The sequence below is a fragment of the Pan paniscus genome, chromosome 4, assembly GCF_029289425.2.
Source record: "Pan paniscus chromosome 4, NHGRI_mPanPan1-v2.0_pri, whole genome shotgun sequence".
NCBI classification, from domain to species: Eukaryota; Metazoa; Chordata; class Mammalia; order Primates; family Hominidae; genus Pan; species Pan paniscus.
This window is the reverse complement of record NC_073253.2, coordinates 40507539-40524215: the sequence shown is the minus strand read 5'-3', so window position 1 is coordinate 40524215 and position 16677 is coordinate 40507539. Positions and strand designations below refer to the sequence as shown.

At 40.9% G+C, this 16677-nt stretch overlaps 1 protein-coding gene and 1 pseudogene across 9 annotated transcripts in view; one reads left to right on the top strand and one right to left on the bottom strand.

Moving 5' to 3' along the window:
* The window catches only part of FAM169A (family with sequence similarity 169 member A), a 92816-nt gene that overhangs the window by 10121 nt on the left and 66018 nt on the right, over positions 1–16677 (bottom strand). For all 9 annotated transcript variants that reach the window (XM_003810466.7, XM_034959945.3, XM_008962825.5 and 6 more), the window contains 4 exons: positions 16298–16410; positions 13377–13416; positions 12667–12817; positions 7826–7982 (listed from right to left, as the gene is read on the bottom strand). In XM_003810466.7, the coding sequence (XP_003810514.2) occupies positions 7826–7982; positions 12667–12817; positions 13377–13416; positions 16298–16410 (461 nt within the window). The remainder of the gene's footprint in view (positions 1–7825; positions 7983–12666; positions 12818–13376; positions 13417–16297; positions 16411–16677) is intronic.
* LOC103784767 (actin-related protein 2/3 complex subunit 1A-like) lies at positions 10677–12651 on the top strand (annotated as a pseudogene).

The following is a 16677-nucleotide window of genomic DNA, read 5'->3' as shown; positions in this document are numbered from 1 at the left end:
GTCCAGTGGGTCCCCGGACTCATCCTGTGGTCATTTCCCCAGTGCCAGAATGCATTAATTGGCATAGACATACTTAACAGCTGGCAGAGCCCCCACAATGGCTCTCTGACTGGTGGGGTGAGGGCTATTATGGTGGGACAGGCCAAATGGAAACCATTAGAGTTGCCTCTACCTAGAAAAACAGTCAATCAGGCTGGGGGCGGTGGCTCATGCCTGTAATCCCAGCACTTTGGGAGGCCAAGGCGGGCGTATCACCTGAGGTCGGGAGTTCGAGACCAGCCTGACCAACATGGAGAAACCCCATCTCTACTAAAAATACAAAATTAGCCGGGCATGGTGGCACATGCCTGTAATCCCAGCTACTAGAGAGGCTGAGACAGGAGAATTGCTTGAACCTGCGAGGCGGAGGTTGCGGTGAGCCAAGATCGTGCCATTGCACTCCAGCCTGGGCAACAACAGCGAAACTCCATCTCAAAAAAAAAAAAAGAAAGAAAGAAAAATAGTCAATCAAACACAATATCACATCCCTGGAGGCACTGCAGAGATTAGTGCCACCATCAAGGACGGTGCAGGGGTGGTGATTCCCATCACATCCCGGTTCAACTCTCTCATTTGGTCTGTGCAGAAGACGGATCTTGGAGAATTACAGTGGATTATCATAAACTTAACCAAGTGGTGACTCCAATTGCAGCTGCTGCACCAGATGTGGTTTCATTGCTTGAGGAAATTAACATATCTCCTGGTACCTGGTATGCAGCCACCAATGATTTGCCAAATGCCTTTTTCTCCATTCCTGTCCATAAGGCCCGCCAGAAGCAATTTGCGTTCGGCTGGCAAGGCCAGCAACACACCTTTACTGTCCTACCTCAGGGGTATATCAACTCTCCAGATTTGTGTCATAACCTTGTTCAAAGAGACCTTGATCGCTTTTCACTTCCACAAGTTATCACACTGGCCCATAACATTGATGACATTATGCTGATTGGATCCAGTGAGCAAGAAGTAGCAAACATACTGGACTTATTGATGAGACATTTGCATGCCAGAGGATGGGAAATAAATCCGACTACAATTCAGGGACCTTCTACCTCAGTAAAGTTTCTAGGGGTCCAGTGGTGTGGGGCCTGTTGAGATATTCCTTCTAAGGTAAAGGATAGGATGCTGCATTTGGCCCCTACTACAACCAAGAAAGAGGCACAGCACAAGTTGGCCTATTTGGATTTTGGAGGCAACAAATTCCTCATTTGGTTGTGTTACTCCAGCCCATTTATCGAGTGACCCAAAAGGCTGCCAGTTTTGAGTGGGCTCCAGAACAGGAGAAGGCTCTGCGACAGGTCCAGGCTGCTGTGCAAGCTGCTCTGCCACTTGGGCCATATGATCCAGCAGATCTAATGGTGCTTGAGGTGTCAGTGGCAGGCAGGGATGCTGTGAGAAGCCTTTGGCAGGCCCCCATAGGTGAATCACAGCGGAGGCCTCTAGGATTTTGGAGCAAGGCCCTGCCATCTTCTTCAGATAACTACTCTCCTTTAGAGAGACAAGTGCTGTTTGGAGCCTTTGGCAGGCTCCCATAGGTGAATCACAGTGGAGGCCTCTAAGATTTTGGAGCAAGGCCCTGCCATCTTCTGCAGATAACTGCTCTCCTTTTGAGAAACAGTTCTTGGCCTGTTACTGGGCTTTGGTAGAAACCGAATGCTTGATTATGGGTCATCAAGTCACCATGTGACCTGAACTGCCTATCATGAACTGGGTGCTTTCTGACCCATCTAGTCATAAAGTGGGTCATGCACTGCAGCATTCCATCATCAAATTGAAGTGGTATATATGTGATCAGGCTTGAGCAGGTCTTGAAGACACAAGTAAGTTACATGAGGAAGTGGCTCAAACGCCCATGGTCTCCACTGCTGCCACCCTGGCCTTCTTTTCCCTAGCCTGCACCGATGGCCTTATGGGGAGTTCCCTATAATCAGCTGACAGAGGAAGAGAAGACTAGGGACTGGTTCAAAGATGGTTCTGCATGATATGCAGGCACCACCCAAAAGTGGACAGCTACAGCCCTATAGCCCCTTTCCTGAAGGACACTGGTGAAGGAAAATCTTCCCAGTGGGCAGAACTTCGAGCAGTGCACCTGGTTGTGCACTTTCCAAGGAAGTAGAAATAGATAGATGTGTGATAATACTGATTCATGGACTGCAGCCAATGGTTTGGATGACGGTCAGGGACTTGAAAGAAGCATGATTGGAAAACTGGTGACAAATTTGGGGAAGAGGTATGTGGATGGACCTCTCTGAGTGGTGAAAAACTGAAGATATTTGTATCCCATGTGAGTACTCTACCAAAGGGTGACCTCAGCAGAGGAGGATTTTAATAATCGAGTGGATAGGATGACTTGTTCTGTGGACACCACAAAGCCTCCTTACCCAGCCGCCCCTGTCATCACCCAATGGGTCCATGAACAAAGTGGCCATGGTGACAGGGATGGAGGTTACGCATGGGCTCAGCAACATGGACTTCCACTCACCAAGGCTGACCTGGCTAAGGCCACTGCTGAGTGCCCAACTTGCCAGTAGCACAGACCAACACTAAGCCCTTAATATGACACCAGTCCTTGGGGTGATCAGACAGCTAATTGGTGGCAGGTTGATTACACTGGACCTCTTCTATCATGGAAAGAGCAGAGGTTTGTCCTCACTGGAATAGACACCTACTCTGGATATGAGTTTGCCTCTCCTGCACGCAATGCTTCTGCCAAGACTACCACCCGTGGACTCGCGGAAGGCCTTATCCATCATCATGCTACTCCACACAGCATTGCCTCTGAACAAGGCACTCACTTTACAGCAAAAGCAGTGTGGCAGTGGGCTCATGCTCATGCTCATGGAATTCACTATTCTTACCATGTTCCCCATCATCTTGAAGCAGTTGGATTGACAGAATGGTGGAATGTCCTTTTGAAGTCACAATTACAACGCCAACTAGGTGATAATACTTAGCAGGGCTGCGGCAAAGGTCTCCAGCAGGCTGTGTATGCTCTGAATAAGCATCCAGTATATGGTACTGTTTCTCCCATAGCCAGGATTCACAGGTCCAGGAATCCAGGGGTAAAAGTGGAAATGGCATCACTCACCATCACCCCTAGTGATCCACTAGAAAAATTTTTGCTTCCTGTCCCCATGACATTACGTTCTGCTGGCCTAGTGGTATTAGTTCCAGAGAGACGAACGCTGCCACCAGGAGACACAACAATGATTCCATTAAACTGGAAGTTAAGATTGCCACTTGGACACTCTGGGCTCCTCCTACCTTTAAGTCAACAGGCTAAGGAGGGAGTTACAGTGTTGGCTGGGGTGACTGACCCAGACTATCAAGATGAAATCAGTCTACTACTCCACAATGGAGGTAAGGAAGAGTATGCATGGAATATAGGAGATCCCTTGGGGTGTCTCTTAGTATTACGATGCCCTGTGATTAAGGTCAATGGGAAACTACAACAGCCCAATCCAGGCAAGACTACAAATGGCCCAGACCCTTCAGGAATGAAGGTTTGGGTTACTCCACTAGGAAAAAAAAACATGACCCACTAAGGTGCTTGCTGAAGGCAAAGGGAATACAGAATGAGTAGCAGAAGAAGGTAGTCATCAACACCAGCTTCGACCACGTGACCAGCTGCAGAAACGAGGACTGTAATTGCCATGAGTATTTCTTCCTTATTTTGTTAAGAACATGTTTGTGCATGTATACATTTGTACTAAGAAAATATCTTCATTTTATTTCCCTTTTCCTTTATCATGTGACATAAGATTTATTGACATCATATCAGCAAATAAGTGTTTATGTAATATTATTTGGGTTAGGGGTTTCCACTTGTACGAATGACAGTTGTATTATGTTAGGCATAATTATTACCTTATTATTGTCTTTATTTGAAGATTATGTATGATCTCAGGAAGTGTGTATGGGTTCAGGCTGACAAGGGGTAGACTTGTAATGGTTAATACTGAGTGTCAACTTGATTGGATTGAAGGATGCAAAGTATTGATCCTGGGTGTGGCTGTAAGGGTGGTGTTATCAAAAGAAATTAACATTTGAGTCAGTGGACTGGAAGAGGCAAACCCACGCTCAATCCAGGTGGGCACCATCTAATCAGCTGCCAGCATGGCCAGAATAAAAAGCAGGCAGAAGAACATGGAGAGATTAGACTGGCTTAGCCTCCCAGCCTACATCTTTCTCCTGTGCTGGATGCTTCCTGCTCTCAAACATCAGACTCCAGGTTCTTTAGCTTTGGGACTCGGACTGGCTTCCTTGCTTCCTTGCTTCCTTGCTTCCTTGCTCCCTTGCTCCCTTGCTCCCCACCTTGCAGATGGCCTACTGTGGGACTCTGTGATCATGTGAGTTAAAACCCCTTAATAAACTCCCCTTTATATACATCTATCCTATTAGTTCTGTCCCTTTAGAGAACCCTGACTAATACACTAATTATCAAGGAAATGCAAATCAAAACCACAATTTGATACCATCTTACCCCTGTAAGTATGGCCACAATAAAAAATAGATGCTGGAGTGGATATGGTGAAAAGGGAACACTTTTACACTACTGGTAGGAACATAAACTAGTACAACCACTATGGAAAACAGTGTGGAGATTCCTTAAAGTACTAAAAGTAGAACTACCATTTGATTGAGCAATCCCACTACTGGCTATCTACCCAGAAAAAAAGAAGTCATATGAAAAAGACACTTGCACATGCATGTTTATAGCAGCACAATTTGCAACTGCAAAAAATATGGAACCAAGCTAAATGCCCATCAACCAGTGAGTAGATAAAGAAAATGTGGTATATATAGGCCAGGCACAGTGGCTCACACCTGTAATCCCAGCACTTTGGGAGGCCGAGGTGGGTGGATCATGAAGTCAAGAGATCGAGACCATCCTGGCCAACATGGTGAAACCCCGTCTCTACTACAAATACAAAAATTAACTGGGTGTGGTGGCATGTGCCTGTAATCCCAGCTACTTGGGAGGCTGAGGCAGGAGAATCACTTGAACCAGGGAGTTGGAGGTTGCAGTGAGCTGAGATCGTGCCACTGCACTCCAGCCTGGCGACAGATCAAGAGTCCATCTCAAAAAAAAAAAAAAAAAAAAGTGGTATATATAGACCATGGAATACTACTCAGCCACAAAAATGAATGAAATAATGGCATTCACAGCAACCTGCATGGAGTTGGAGACCGTTATTCTAAGTGGAGTAACTCAGGAATGGAAAACCAAACATCGTATGTTCTCACTCGTAAGTGGGAGCTAAGCTATGAGGATGCAAAGGCATAAGAGTGTTATCATGGACTCTGGGGACTTGGGGGAAAGGGTAGGAGGCGGGTGAGGGATAAAAGACTACACATTGGGTACAGTATACACTGCTTGGGTGATGGGTGCACCAAAATCTCAGAAATCACCACTAATGAATTTATCCATGTAACCAAACACCCATCTGCTCCCCAAAAACTACTGAAATATTACAAAAATAGGCTGGGCACGGTGGCTCAAGCCTATAATCCCAGCACTTTGGAAGGCCAAGGCGGGCGGATCACACGGTCAGGAGATCAAGACAATACTGGCTAACATGGTGAAACCCCGTCTCTACTAAAAATAGAAAAAATTAGCAGGGTGTGGTGGCAGGCGCCTGTAGTCCCAGCTACTCAGGAGGCTGAGGCAGGAGAATGGCGTGAACCCAGGAGGCAGAGCTTGCAGTGAGCCGAGATTGTGCCACTGCACTCCAGGCTGGGTGACAGAGCGAGACTCCATCTCAAAAAAAAAAAAAAAAGAAATATTACAAAAATAAACATAAAAATATCATTTCATGAGGGTGGGTATGGTGGGTCATGCCTGTAATCCCAGCACTTTGGGAGGCCGAGAGGAGCGGATCAGGAGTTCAAGACCAGCCTGGCAAACATGATGAAACCCTGTCTCGGCGGATCATGAAGTCAGGAGATCAAGACCATCCTGGCTAACATGGTGAAACCCCATCTCTGCTCAAAATACAAAAAATTAGCGGGGCGTGGTGGCGGGCACCTGTACTCCCAGCTACTCAGGAGGCTGAGGCAGGAGAATGGCATGAACCCAGGAGGCGGAGCTTGCAGTGAGCCGAGATTGTGCCACTGCACTCCAGGCTGGACAACAGAGTGAGACTCTGTCTCAAAAAAAAAAAAAGAAATATTACGAAAATAAACATAAAAATATCATTTCATGAGGCCGGGTATGGTAGGTCATGCCTGTAATCCCAGCACTTTGGGAGGCCAAGAGGAGCGGATCAGGAGTTCAAGACCAGCCTGGCAAACATGGTGAAACCCCGTCTTGGCGGATCACAAGGTCAGGAGATCAACACCATCCTGGCTAACACGGTGAAACCCTGTCTCTACAAAAAATACAAAAAAATTAGCCGGGCGTTGTGGCGTGTGCCTGTAGTCCCAGCTACTCAGGAGGCTGAGGCAGGAGAATGGCCTGAACCCGGGAGGCAGAGCTTGCAGTGAGCCGAGATCGCGCCACTGCACTCCAGCCTGGGCGACAGAGCGCTACTCCGTCTCAAAAAAAAAAAAACAAACACAAAAATTAGCCGGGCGTGTTGGTGTACCTGTAATCCTAGCTACTCGGGAGGCAGAGGCAGGAGAATTGCTTAAACCCAGGAGATGGAGGCTGCAGTGAGCTGACATAATATATGTCATTTCATGAAAGAGAGGAAGCAGGAGTAACTTAAATCAGAGTAACTTAAGAAAACAAAATTAGCTGGGCATGGTGGCTCACGCCTGTAATCCCAGCACTTTGGGAGGCTGAGGCGGGCAGATCATCTGAGGGAAGGAGTTTGAGACCAGCCTGGCCAAAGTGGTGAAACCCCGTCTCTACTAAAAATACAAAAATTAGCTGGGTATGGTGGGGGGAACCTGTAATCCCAGCTACTTGGAAGACTGAGGCAGGAGAATCACTTGAACCCAGGAAGCAGAGGTTGCAGTGAGCCAAGATCACGCCACTGCACTCCAGCCTGGGTGCAAAGAGCAAAACTCCGTCTCAAAAAGAAAAAGAAAACAAAATTGGTAATATAATTTCACTTATTCACCTGCCTGCTAGACTTGGCAAACAGCTGAAAGATTTTTTCAAGAAACTTATGAACATATGAAAGAAGAAATAGAGAATCTGTGGAAAGGAAAAGATTGAAGATACTAAAGAGAAAAATGGAAATGGATAGAGGAAAGAAAAAAGAAGCTGGGGATAAATACTTTAAAGCTGCAGAAATCAACCCAGATGAAGAGTTTACTTAGTTACCAAGGGTTTATATATTTTTTTCTAGTGTTTAAAAAACATGAATTTAGTTATTTTTCCAGAACTTTGTGAGATCAACAGTCATCAAATTTTTTTTTCTGGATTAGTAATTCCTATCCCTCTAACTAAAATGGGGGTGCCACTGAAGGTTTATTGCACCTGAAAGCATTTTAACTGGTTCTATAAGGTAGATCTTATATCATTTGTGTATGTGTGTTTTAATTTCACAAATTAACTTATACTTTAAATGCACCGAAAGATCTTACTAAACATCCCTATTTTATCTTCGATATAATTCAAACTTTTATAAGCTCAAACTTTTATAAACACAATCATATTTGTAATTTTATCCTCTCCCCAACTCTAGTACCTGACCTTGCTTAATATATATGATTTTTAACACTAAACGCAATTTCTAACACTCTAAAATATAACGCTATACTTTTCTAACAACATGTGATTAAGAAAGGTAAAATTTAGTTTACTTTTTTTCATTTTGCTGAATAAGTGATCTCATACCTTTTCACCATCTTGCTTCTCTTGCTGTGGCTGGGTTTCCAGTGCTGGCCGTGCATCTCTATCACTGCTTTCATCCTCAAATTCAATCCCTCTCTGTTCAGGTTCTTCTTCCAGGAATTCTTCTGAGCTCTCTGATGGGCGTGCAGTAGACTCCAATCTAAAAAACAAAAGAAAACCATTCTGACTTGTTTTATTAAGGATAAATATAAAATCTCAGAAGTCCTTTCTTAAAGTAACATTTTAGAGAATCAACTATGTTGTCAACAACTTCAGATTTTACAAGTCTAAAACCAATCTCTTCATCCTCTTATAATATTACCATCTTCTCAATTATGTAAACTAGACCCTTCTTCTTTTATTCTATCCATATCTTAATGGATCTTTTTTTTTTTTCGAGATAAAGTCTCGCTCTGTTGCCCAGGCTGGAGTGCAATGGCGCAATCTCGGCTCACTGCAACCTCCACCTCCCAGGTTCAAGCGATTCTCCTGCCTCAGGCCCCGAGCAGCTGAGACTACAGGCACCTGCCATCACACTCAGCTAATTTTTTGTATTTTTAGTAAAGACAGGGTTTCACCACGTTAGCCAGGATGGTCTCCACCTCGTGACCTCGTGATCCACCCATCTTGGCCTCCCAAAGTGCTGGGATTACAGATGTGAGCCACAGCGCCCAGCCTGAATCTTTTTTTTTTTTTTAACCTCATTTATACTGAAGGACCATGGATCTTATTCTATTAGAATGAGCATATATCCCAGTTTACCTGGAGCAGTCCCAGTTTACAGACTTTTGTTCATAATTATGGATACTGGCATAATTATTAATAATGCTCCTTTCATTCTCAAAAATGTCACCTTGGACAACACATTATATGGTTTAGTTCTAACTCCAAAACTGCCTTTCAAATATATTCCTGACTTTCTATGCCCATTTTCACAGCTCTGCTTCAGGCCCCAGTTCTCTCTGGACCACTGTACTTCTCCCCAGTTCAGCTTCAGACTTGTAGTACATCTTCATCAAGGCTTTCAAAGAGCTGGCTTTCTAATGCACATTATCTACACCTGTGATAGCCCAGCTCAGAAACGTCTGGTGGTTCTCTATAAGCTCAGTGAATAAAGTGTACCTTCTTTGAAAGCCTAACATATTTGTTTGTGTTTGTTTTTGTTTTTGAGACAGAGTCTCCCTCTGTCACCTACGCTGGAGTGCAGTGGCGTAATCTTGGCTCACTGCAACCTCCGCCTCCTGGGTTCAAACGTTTCTCTTGCCTCAGCCTCCTGAGTAGCTGGGATTACAGAAGTGTGCCACCACGCCCGGCTAATTTTTGTATTTTTAGTAGTGACAGGGTTTTGCCATGTTGTCCAGGCTGGTTTCGAACTCCTGACCTCAGGTGATCCACCTGCCTCGGCCTCCCAAAGTGCTGGGATTACAAGCATGAGCCACCGTGCCCAGCCTAGACCCTTATAATTTTATTTACCTTATTCATCAGTTATCCTTAGTAACATCCTTCCTAGCTTTGTGCCTTTGCTCATGTTAGAGCTTTAGTCGAAATCTGTAGATACAATAGCCACGAGACACACTTGACTATTTCACATTTAAATTAAAATTAAATGAAACAATTGAGTTCTTTAGTTGCACTAGCCATATACTTCAAGTGTTCAATGGGCACACTGGCTAATGGCTATCATACTGGGCAGTGTAAATACAAAATATTTCCATCACTGCAGAAAGTTCTATTTCTCAGCCTTGGTGTAGATAAGGGGTCAGCAAACCTTTCCTTTAGGCATCGTGGGCCATATGGTCTCTGTTCCAAACACTCAACTCTGCTGTTCCAATGCAAACATAACTAAAAATATATAAGCTTAATAATATATAAAAATATATATGCTTAATAAACAATAAAAATATATAAGCTTAATGAGCATGGGTGTCTTACAATAAAATTTTATTCACAAAACCAGGTGGCAGGCCAGATTTGGCCTACAGGCCACAGTCGGTGGACCTTTACACTAGAAAGTCTTCTCTCCCAGCTCTGCTTGTTGAGTTTCTACTTATCTTTGAAGCCCAGGCCCAAATGCCAAATCTCTCCATTCCCTCAATTAGAATCCAACACTCTTTCCTCTGTATCCACAGCATTCTGCACTTTCCGTTACTGTTCTATCGCAATCCGCCTTACGGTGCTCTTAACTGTGTACATATCTCTCTTTACCCCTAGGCAGTCAATCCTTTGAGGGCAAAGATGATGTTTTGTTCTTCGTATGTTTCAGCAAACAGTCAAGCGTAAACTCCTAACTATTCTGTTTATGAAAAGCAAACAAAACTCCACAATAATTCTGGGAGGTTCAATCTAAAATATATTGTTACCCTTCTAAAAAGGGTACTATATCAAAATATTGCTCACTGAGAAAACCACAGTTTTCTAAACTCATATTTTTATTACTAGATTTAAATATTTCCTTATATCTATCTTTAACATTACAAATTTTCACCAAAACAAAACATTTACATACTTTATTACCCAAATTTAAAATTATTTGTATAAGGATTAGCACAGCTACAGAATTCTCTACTTGACTAAAATAATTTGACAGTTAAAATGGCAAAGTTATGAATTAACTAAATGGTTGACTCAGGAACAGTTGGCAGAACTGTTAGGGCAGAAATCTTATTTTATTATAAAAGTTAGAGTCTTGCTTTAAGATTCAAAGAAAGAGGATAAAGCTGAGACTCAAGTGTTCTGTTGATTCAGTTGGCAACTAAATTCCTGAAGGAATTCACTGTACTATTTATGGTTATCACTAATTTATATCCAATAGCCCAGTAAAATGAATCAATAAAGTAAAATTGAGGGTATTTTAAAACTGACTAGAGCCCTGTTCACATCGACTGCCCAGAGTCCACAAATCCTCTGCTCCAAGACCGTCCGGACTGCCCCGACCCCAGCTTTCTCTCCTTTGAAAACACTAAGAATAATGTCACTGCATCAGTTTTTACTAGAGCCAATCAACTGTCGTGCCTGAAACAGGGATCGTACCCAGACTGCCCTCAGTGTCAATAATCACGAAGTGCACATCTATAAGAAGAATGGGCACCAGTGTGTGAAAGCTCACGAACTCAAGGAGCACAATGGACACATCACAGATATTGACTGGGCTCCCAAGAGTGACCACATCGTCACTTGTGGGGCAGACCACAATGCCTATGTCTGGAGTCAGAAAGATGGTGTCTGGAAGCCAACACTGATGATCCTGAGAATTAATCGCACAGCTACTTTTGTGAAGTGGTCCGCCCTAAAGAACAAATTTGCTGTGGGAAGTGAAGCACGACTCATTTCAGTTTGTTACTTTGAGTCTGAAAATGCCTGGTGGGTGAGCAAGCACATTAAAAAGCTGATTCGCTCCACAGTCCTCAGCTTGGATTGGCATCCCAACAATGTTTTGCTGGCAGCAGGATCATGTGACTTCAAACACAGAGTGTTTTCTTCCTACATTAAAGAAGTGGATGAAAAGCTGGCCAGCATGCCCTGGGACAGCAAGATGCCTTTTGGGCAGCTGATGTCAGAGTTTGGTGGCAGTGGCACTGGTGGCTGGGTCCACGGGGTCAGCTTCTCCGCCAGTGGGAGCCACCTGGTCTGGGCCAGCCACGACAGCACCATGTCTGCTGCTGATGCCTCAAAAAGTGTGCATGTCTCAATCTGAAGACGGAGTTCCAGCTGCTCCTGAGTGTGTCGTCTGTCTCACACAACAGCGCCGTGGCTGCTGGCCATGACTGCTGACCAATGCTCTTGAACTACGATGACCGTGGTTGCCTGACCTTTGTCTCCAAGTTAGACTTTCCAAAACAGAGCATCCAACGCAACATGTCTGCCATGGAATGCTTCTGCAACATGGACAAGAGGGCCACGACTGAGGGCTGCAACATGGCTTTGAAGATGCTGCACCAGAATAGCATCACTCAAGTCTCTATTTATGAGGTGGACGAGAAAGATTGTCGCAAATATTGCACTACTGGCATCGATGGAGAGCCATGACAATTTGGGATTTCAAGGATAATTTGAAGCTGAGTGAGCCTCCGCCATCCAGCATGACAAACTATGGCTGACTGCAGCTGTGCCGTGGCACGATGGCTAGGAAGCCAGCCCCAAGGAAACACTGAAAACACACATCACGCCAATATCATGTGGTTTTGTTTGAATATAAAATTGGTGAAAGTGTTGGTTTTTTAAAAGCAATGTTTTTGTTTGTTTTTTTTTTGCAATTTCATTCCATTCTTGACCAAAGCTTCTCTTTTAAGTAGTTTATTATGGAAAACTGTCACACTAACTTAAAAGACAGGGAGATATGTAAACTGTCCACTAGAAAATTAAATAAAAGAATTGAATGTGGGGGGAAAAAAAACTGACTATATCTCAGCATTACTTAAAACCATACCATCAAATTCAGCGTGGTGATAATGACTAATTTGGGATAATATAGTCACTAGAATAGTCTCCTGGATTTTCACACATGAAGTGAGTTTATGCCAGTCTCTTATTAGCAGCTTCTCCCAATAGCATTGTCAAGGTAACACTTAGCACTGATAAACAACTAATAATCTTGTACAATAATTCAAATATAAATAATTCAAATACAAACTGCTACACCAAAGTCATCTGCTACACAAACAGTGTAATCGCCTCTACCTTAAATGCTAAATACCAAAAAGTATATTAAAAGTATACCAAAAGTATAATAAACAATATAAAATAGTATATATTATATATAAAATATTAAATATTGATAATATAAAAGTATAAACAAAAAATAAAAGTACAAATAAAAAATGAGAGTAAAATCAACAATTATTTACTTGTTTATTGAAGCTGTAAGTGAAGTCTGGGAGGTCTTTTCATCTTCACCTTGAGAACTGCTAAATTCAGAATCCTGAAACCGCTTTCCAATCTTTGGCCGCTTTAGATTACCACTTCGAGTATGAGTGGAAACAGATGTTTTATCATGACCTGAGGAGAAAAACAGCAAAACTGCACTTAATTGATTATATATTAAAAGGACTACCTATTAAAATACACAGAAATGCAAGAACTACACTAGTTTACACATATCCTCCACATTACACAGGTTCACCCTCCCCTCACTTATGTCAGGCTAAGAAAATTATTTTATAATTTACATCTTTTTCTAAATTATGTAACTTTGTCAAGTTATATGAACTGTGTAAGTCATTCCTCACGTTCCATGTTATCTTGGGCTTTGCAAAGTGTTTTTGTATTTCACTTGCGTTCCCCCCCAATAATCTTGGAAAATAAACAACGTAGACATTACCATCCCTATTTTATAGCTAAGGAAACAAGGAAGAGAGAGGTACAATAGCTTACTCAGTGTTCACATAGCAAAATCAGTGGCAGTGGTGGCATGAGAACCCAGATCTAGATTTTAGAGCTGGTTAAGTCTTCACTTTCTCAGGGTGACACACCACACACACATGCATGCACACACACATACACAGCCCTAATTTGAAGTGTCTCAAATACTTACTGATATATCAGTTGAATTTCTTACCTTCAGAAGTGCTTGCAAAGGCATCTTTTAGAGAATCAATCTAAAAAAGAGAGAGATTCAAACCCAAAGTTTTAGACTATTTTTTCTCCCTATGGATCTATTTCACTTATAGTTTCAAAGAAAAACTTGTAAAATGTTTTCCAAATAGCACTTTTTGTTAACAACATTTACTTTAAAAATAAAAAGGTTATAGTTCAGCTTCAGTTTAAAAGACTGAGAACATATGCAAGTCATCTAATATGTCATAGTGTGTCCACTAGTGTCTCCTAATTCTGTCCTCAGCCACCTTCTCTGCTCAGTGCACATGCTCTCCCTTCACTATGCTTACTTCAGTATCTGCTTATTGATGAATTCAAATATGAGACTTAAGCCTCCAAACTTTCTTCCTGATTTCCAAAGCTTTATTTCCAATGAAATATCTCCCAGTGGATGTCCCATCCTATTTCACACTCAATCATTCCCAAAATGAACTTTATCTTTCCCCAATATTATTCCCTATCTTGCTTAATGACGATTCAGTCAGTCATTCTAGCCAGAAAACAGTGAGTCAGTAATGACTTCTTCCTAACTCACATTTAATCAATCACAAAGCCTTTCAATTTTAACTGAAGAATCTCTTAAAACTGTCCTGTCCTTTGTACTACCATTGCTTTAGTTTATATCTTTAGTCTCTTGAACCAACTATTCCAACAGCCTCCTCACTCATATCCCTCGTTCTAATCACATCCCATCTACACCCCTCCACCCTGATGACAAAGTGATACTTTCGAATCACAAATTGTACCATTTTTTTGATTTAAAAAAAAAGAGGAAAAAACTTTTAATGGCCAACCACTGCTTAGAATACAAATTCTCAACCTATTCAATAACAAATACCTCTTTCATATCAAACATGCCATTTCCCTTACATCTCTGTAACTTTTTTACATGCTATCGTCTGGAATGCCCTAAGAAAATTCCCACCCACCCTTTAAAAGTCATCCTCTCCTATGTACCTCCAATTACTTGCTATAATAAAGCAATTATTATGCTATAGTATATTATATATTTCCAACAATGGACCATCTAGTTCTCCCATGTCTAAGAACCATATCTTTATATGTCCAATGCTTGCCATAGTAACTACTTTATTCATCCATTACATGCTTACTAAAACTCCACAATATAGTGGGCACACAGCCTTCAATTTATAGAACAAAAGCAAGGGAGCAATTGTGATAAATCATATGACAAATATCTTGCTTCAACCAACTTGTAGTCCAACAAGAAAAGGTTAAAATGTAGATAAAGATGAATAAATAAAAGGTGCAAAAAGTGTAAGATAAATAATAGGAAAAAGCAGGTAACAATACCATCATCACCTAAAGAATAAATCATGTAGTTGAAATAAACTAAACTATTTGTGGCTACTAACAAAAAGAGATATAGTTTAATATGATAAACATTTCCTTCAACTATTTAAAACATTAAAGTAATATGAAGAATATGAATTTCTAAAATCTTAAATAGGTTAGATTCTAAAATCTAATTTATGCTGTCAACTGTATGATATAGTACCACTGTCATATATTCTCACTCAAATGACACATCTAAAATTATTTGGCTTAGTATTAAAGTAAATCATTGCTCTCGTTACATTTATAGGAAGAGTAGATTTTCTACTTTCCTTGATTTTATAACTGGCCAATACTAAATGAATCTGTGTATCTCTCAGGAATTTGGACTGCAGTAGAACAGGAGCTTATTCTCAAGTCTGAATTTCCAAAAGTAGGGGGAAAAAATCCCAAGAATCTAACTCCTTACATATATTGTTATTCTTAAAAATGTTTACAAATTTGCCACTCAAATAGTCAACTCTCATGCTAATTAAGACAGAAAATAAGCACAAATAATTCCCTAAAGCAGTTGTTTCTAACACTCACCAAAAATAAACTTAGATACACACGTACAACATATGTAGTGTTTCTAACACTCACCAAAAATAAACTTAGATACACACATACAAAAATATGACTGTAATAAATGCCATCCCCCAAAACCCTAGACTTCTAGAGTCCCATCAATGGGCCGTATTTTAAGCAATATCAAGTTCTAGAAGCATCAGTTCTAGAAAACATCAGTTCTAGAAAAGGACCTGGTAAGTCCTGTGGAGTTTGGTAATGGGACCTGTCCTTCTACTTTCAGGATATCTAATATTTGCAAAGTGCATTACATTCTACAAAGACTAGCATATACAGCCTCAAACTTTACAACATAACAACTTCATAGTCTTTCACCTACTAATTCCACTTCTGGAAATTTGTATGTTAAGATAAGTAATTACATATACACAAGGATTCATATATAAATGTGTTTGCTCCTGGGTCATTTAAAAATGTTAAAAATTTAAGGATCCTACGTTAAGGAAACAAATAATGATAGTTACATAAAATAGATAATAGAATAGTGTGCTGCTATGTAACAATCACATTTTAATGATTTAATGCCATAGAAAATGCTTCCCATATTACATTAATGGAGAACAGCAGTTAGAAGCAATCCAAGAGAATAAAAATAAAAATACAATATATACAGATACATGCTTTATAATATGCGATATTAAATATATATGCAAAAATTTTAACAGTGGCTATATCTGAATAGTGGGATTATAGATTTTTATTTTCTTCTATATTATTTTATGTTTATTCTAAATTACCTTTAAATTAGCTCATACTTTTAACATCATTAAAATTATTTTTCAAAGAAAATTAAAGTCCTTAGTAATATTAACAGAAGATGCCAGGAAAACTAACACAGTAGAAATTACATAGCTTTGTTGAATGAACTATGACATTTAAAACTCAAATATAACCTGTATCTATTTTTTAAAAGCACAAAAATTTTATTTACAACAATAAACATATAGACAGTGTACCTACAGTTAGCTGCATCTCACTAGACTGATTGTCTTCAGTTCTTGCTTCATATTCTGGAACAGATGCAGGACCATATTCTCCAGACATAGGTCTTTTAGGTTCATTTTGAGAAAGTGCTGCGTATAGAAGAATTTTAAAAACTGTAACCGAATCAGTATTTGGTTTTAACTCTAACATTGTACTGATTTTCCTAAAAGCTCTGAAGAGCAGCCTGGACAGAAGGGTCGCGAAAATCTAGGTGTGAGATGTTCTCTTCACCAATATCCTATAATGCAACATTGCCATTATATACAATGTTAAATAGTTATTTTAAGTATTTAGTAGCTTTGGGGAGAAGTGCATGAGATTAAGGGGTACTTTGGACCCCCTGGTGCCTATTCTAT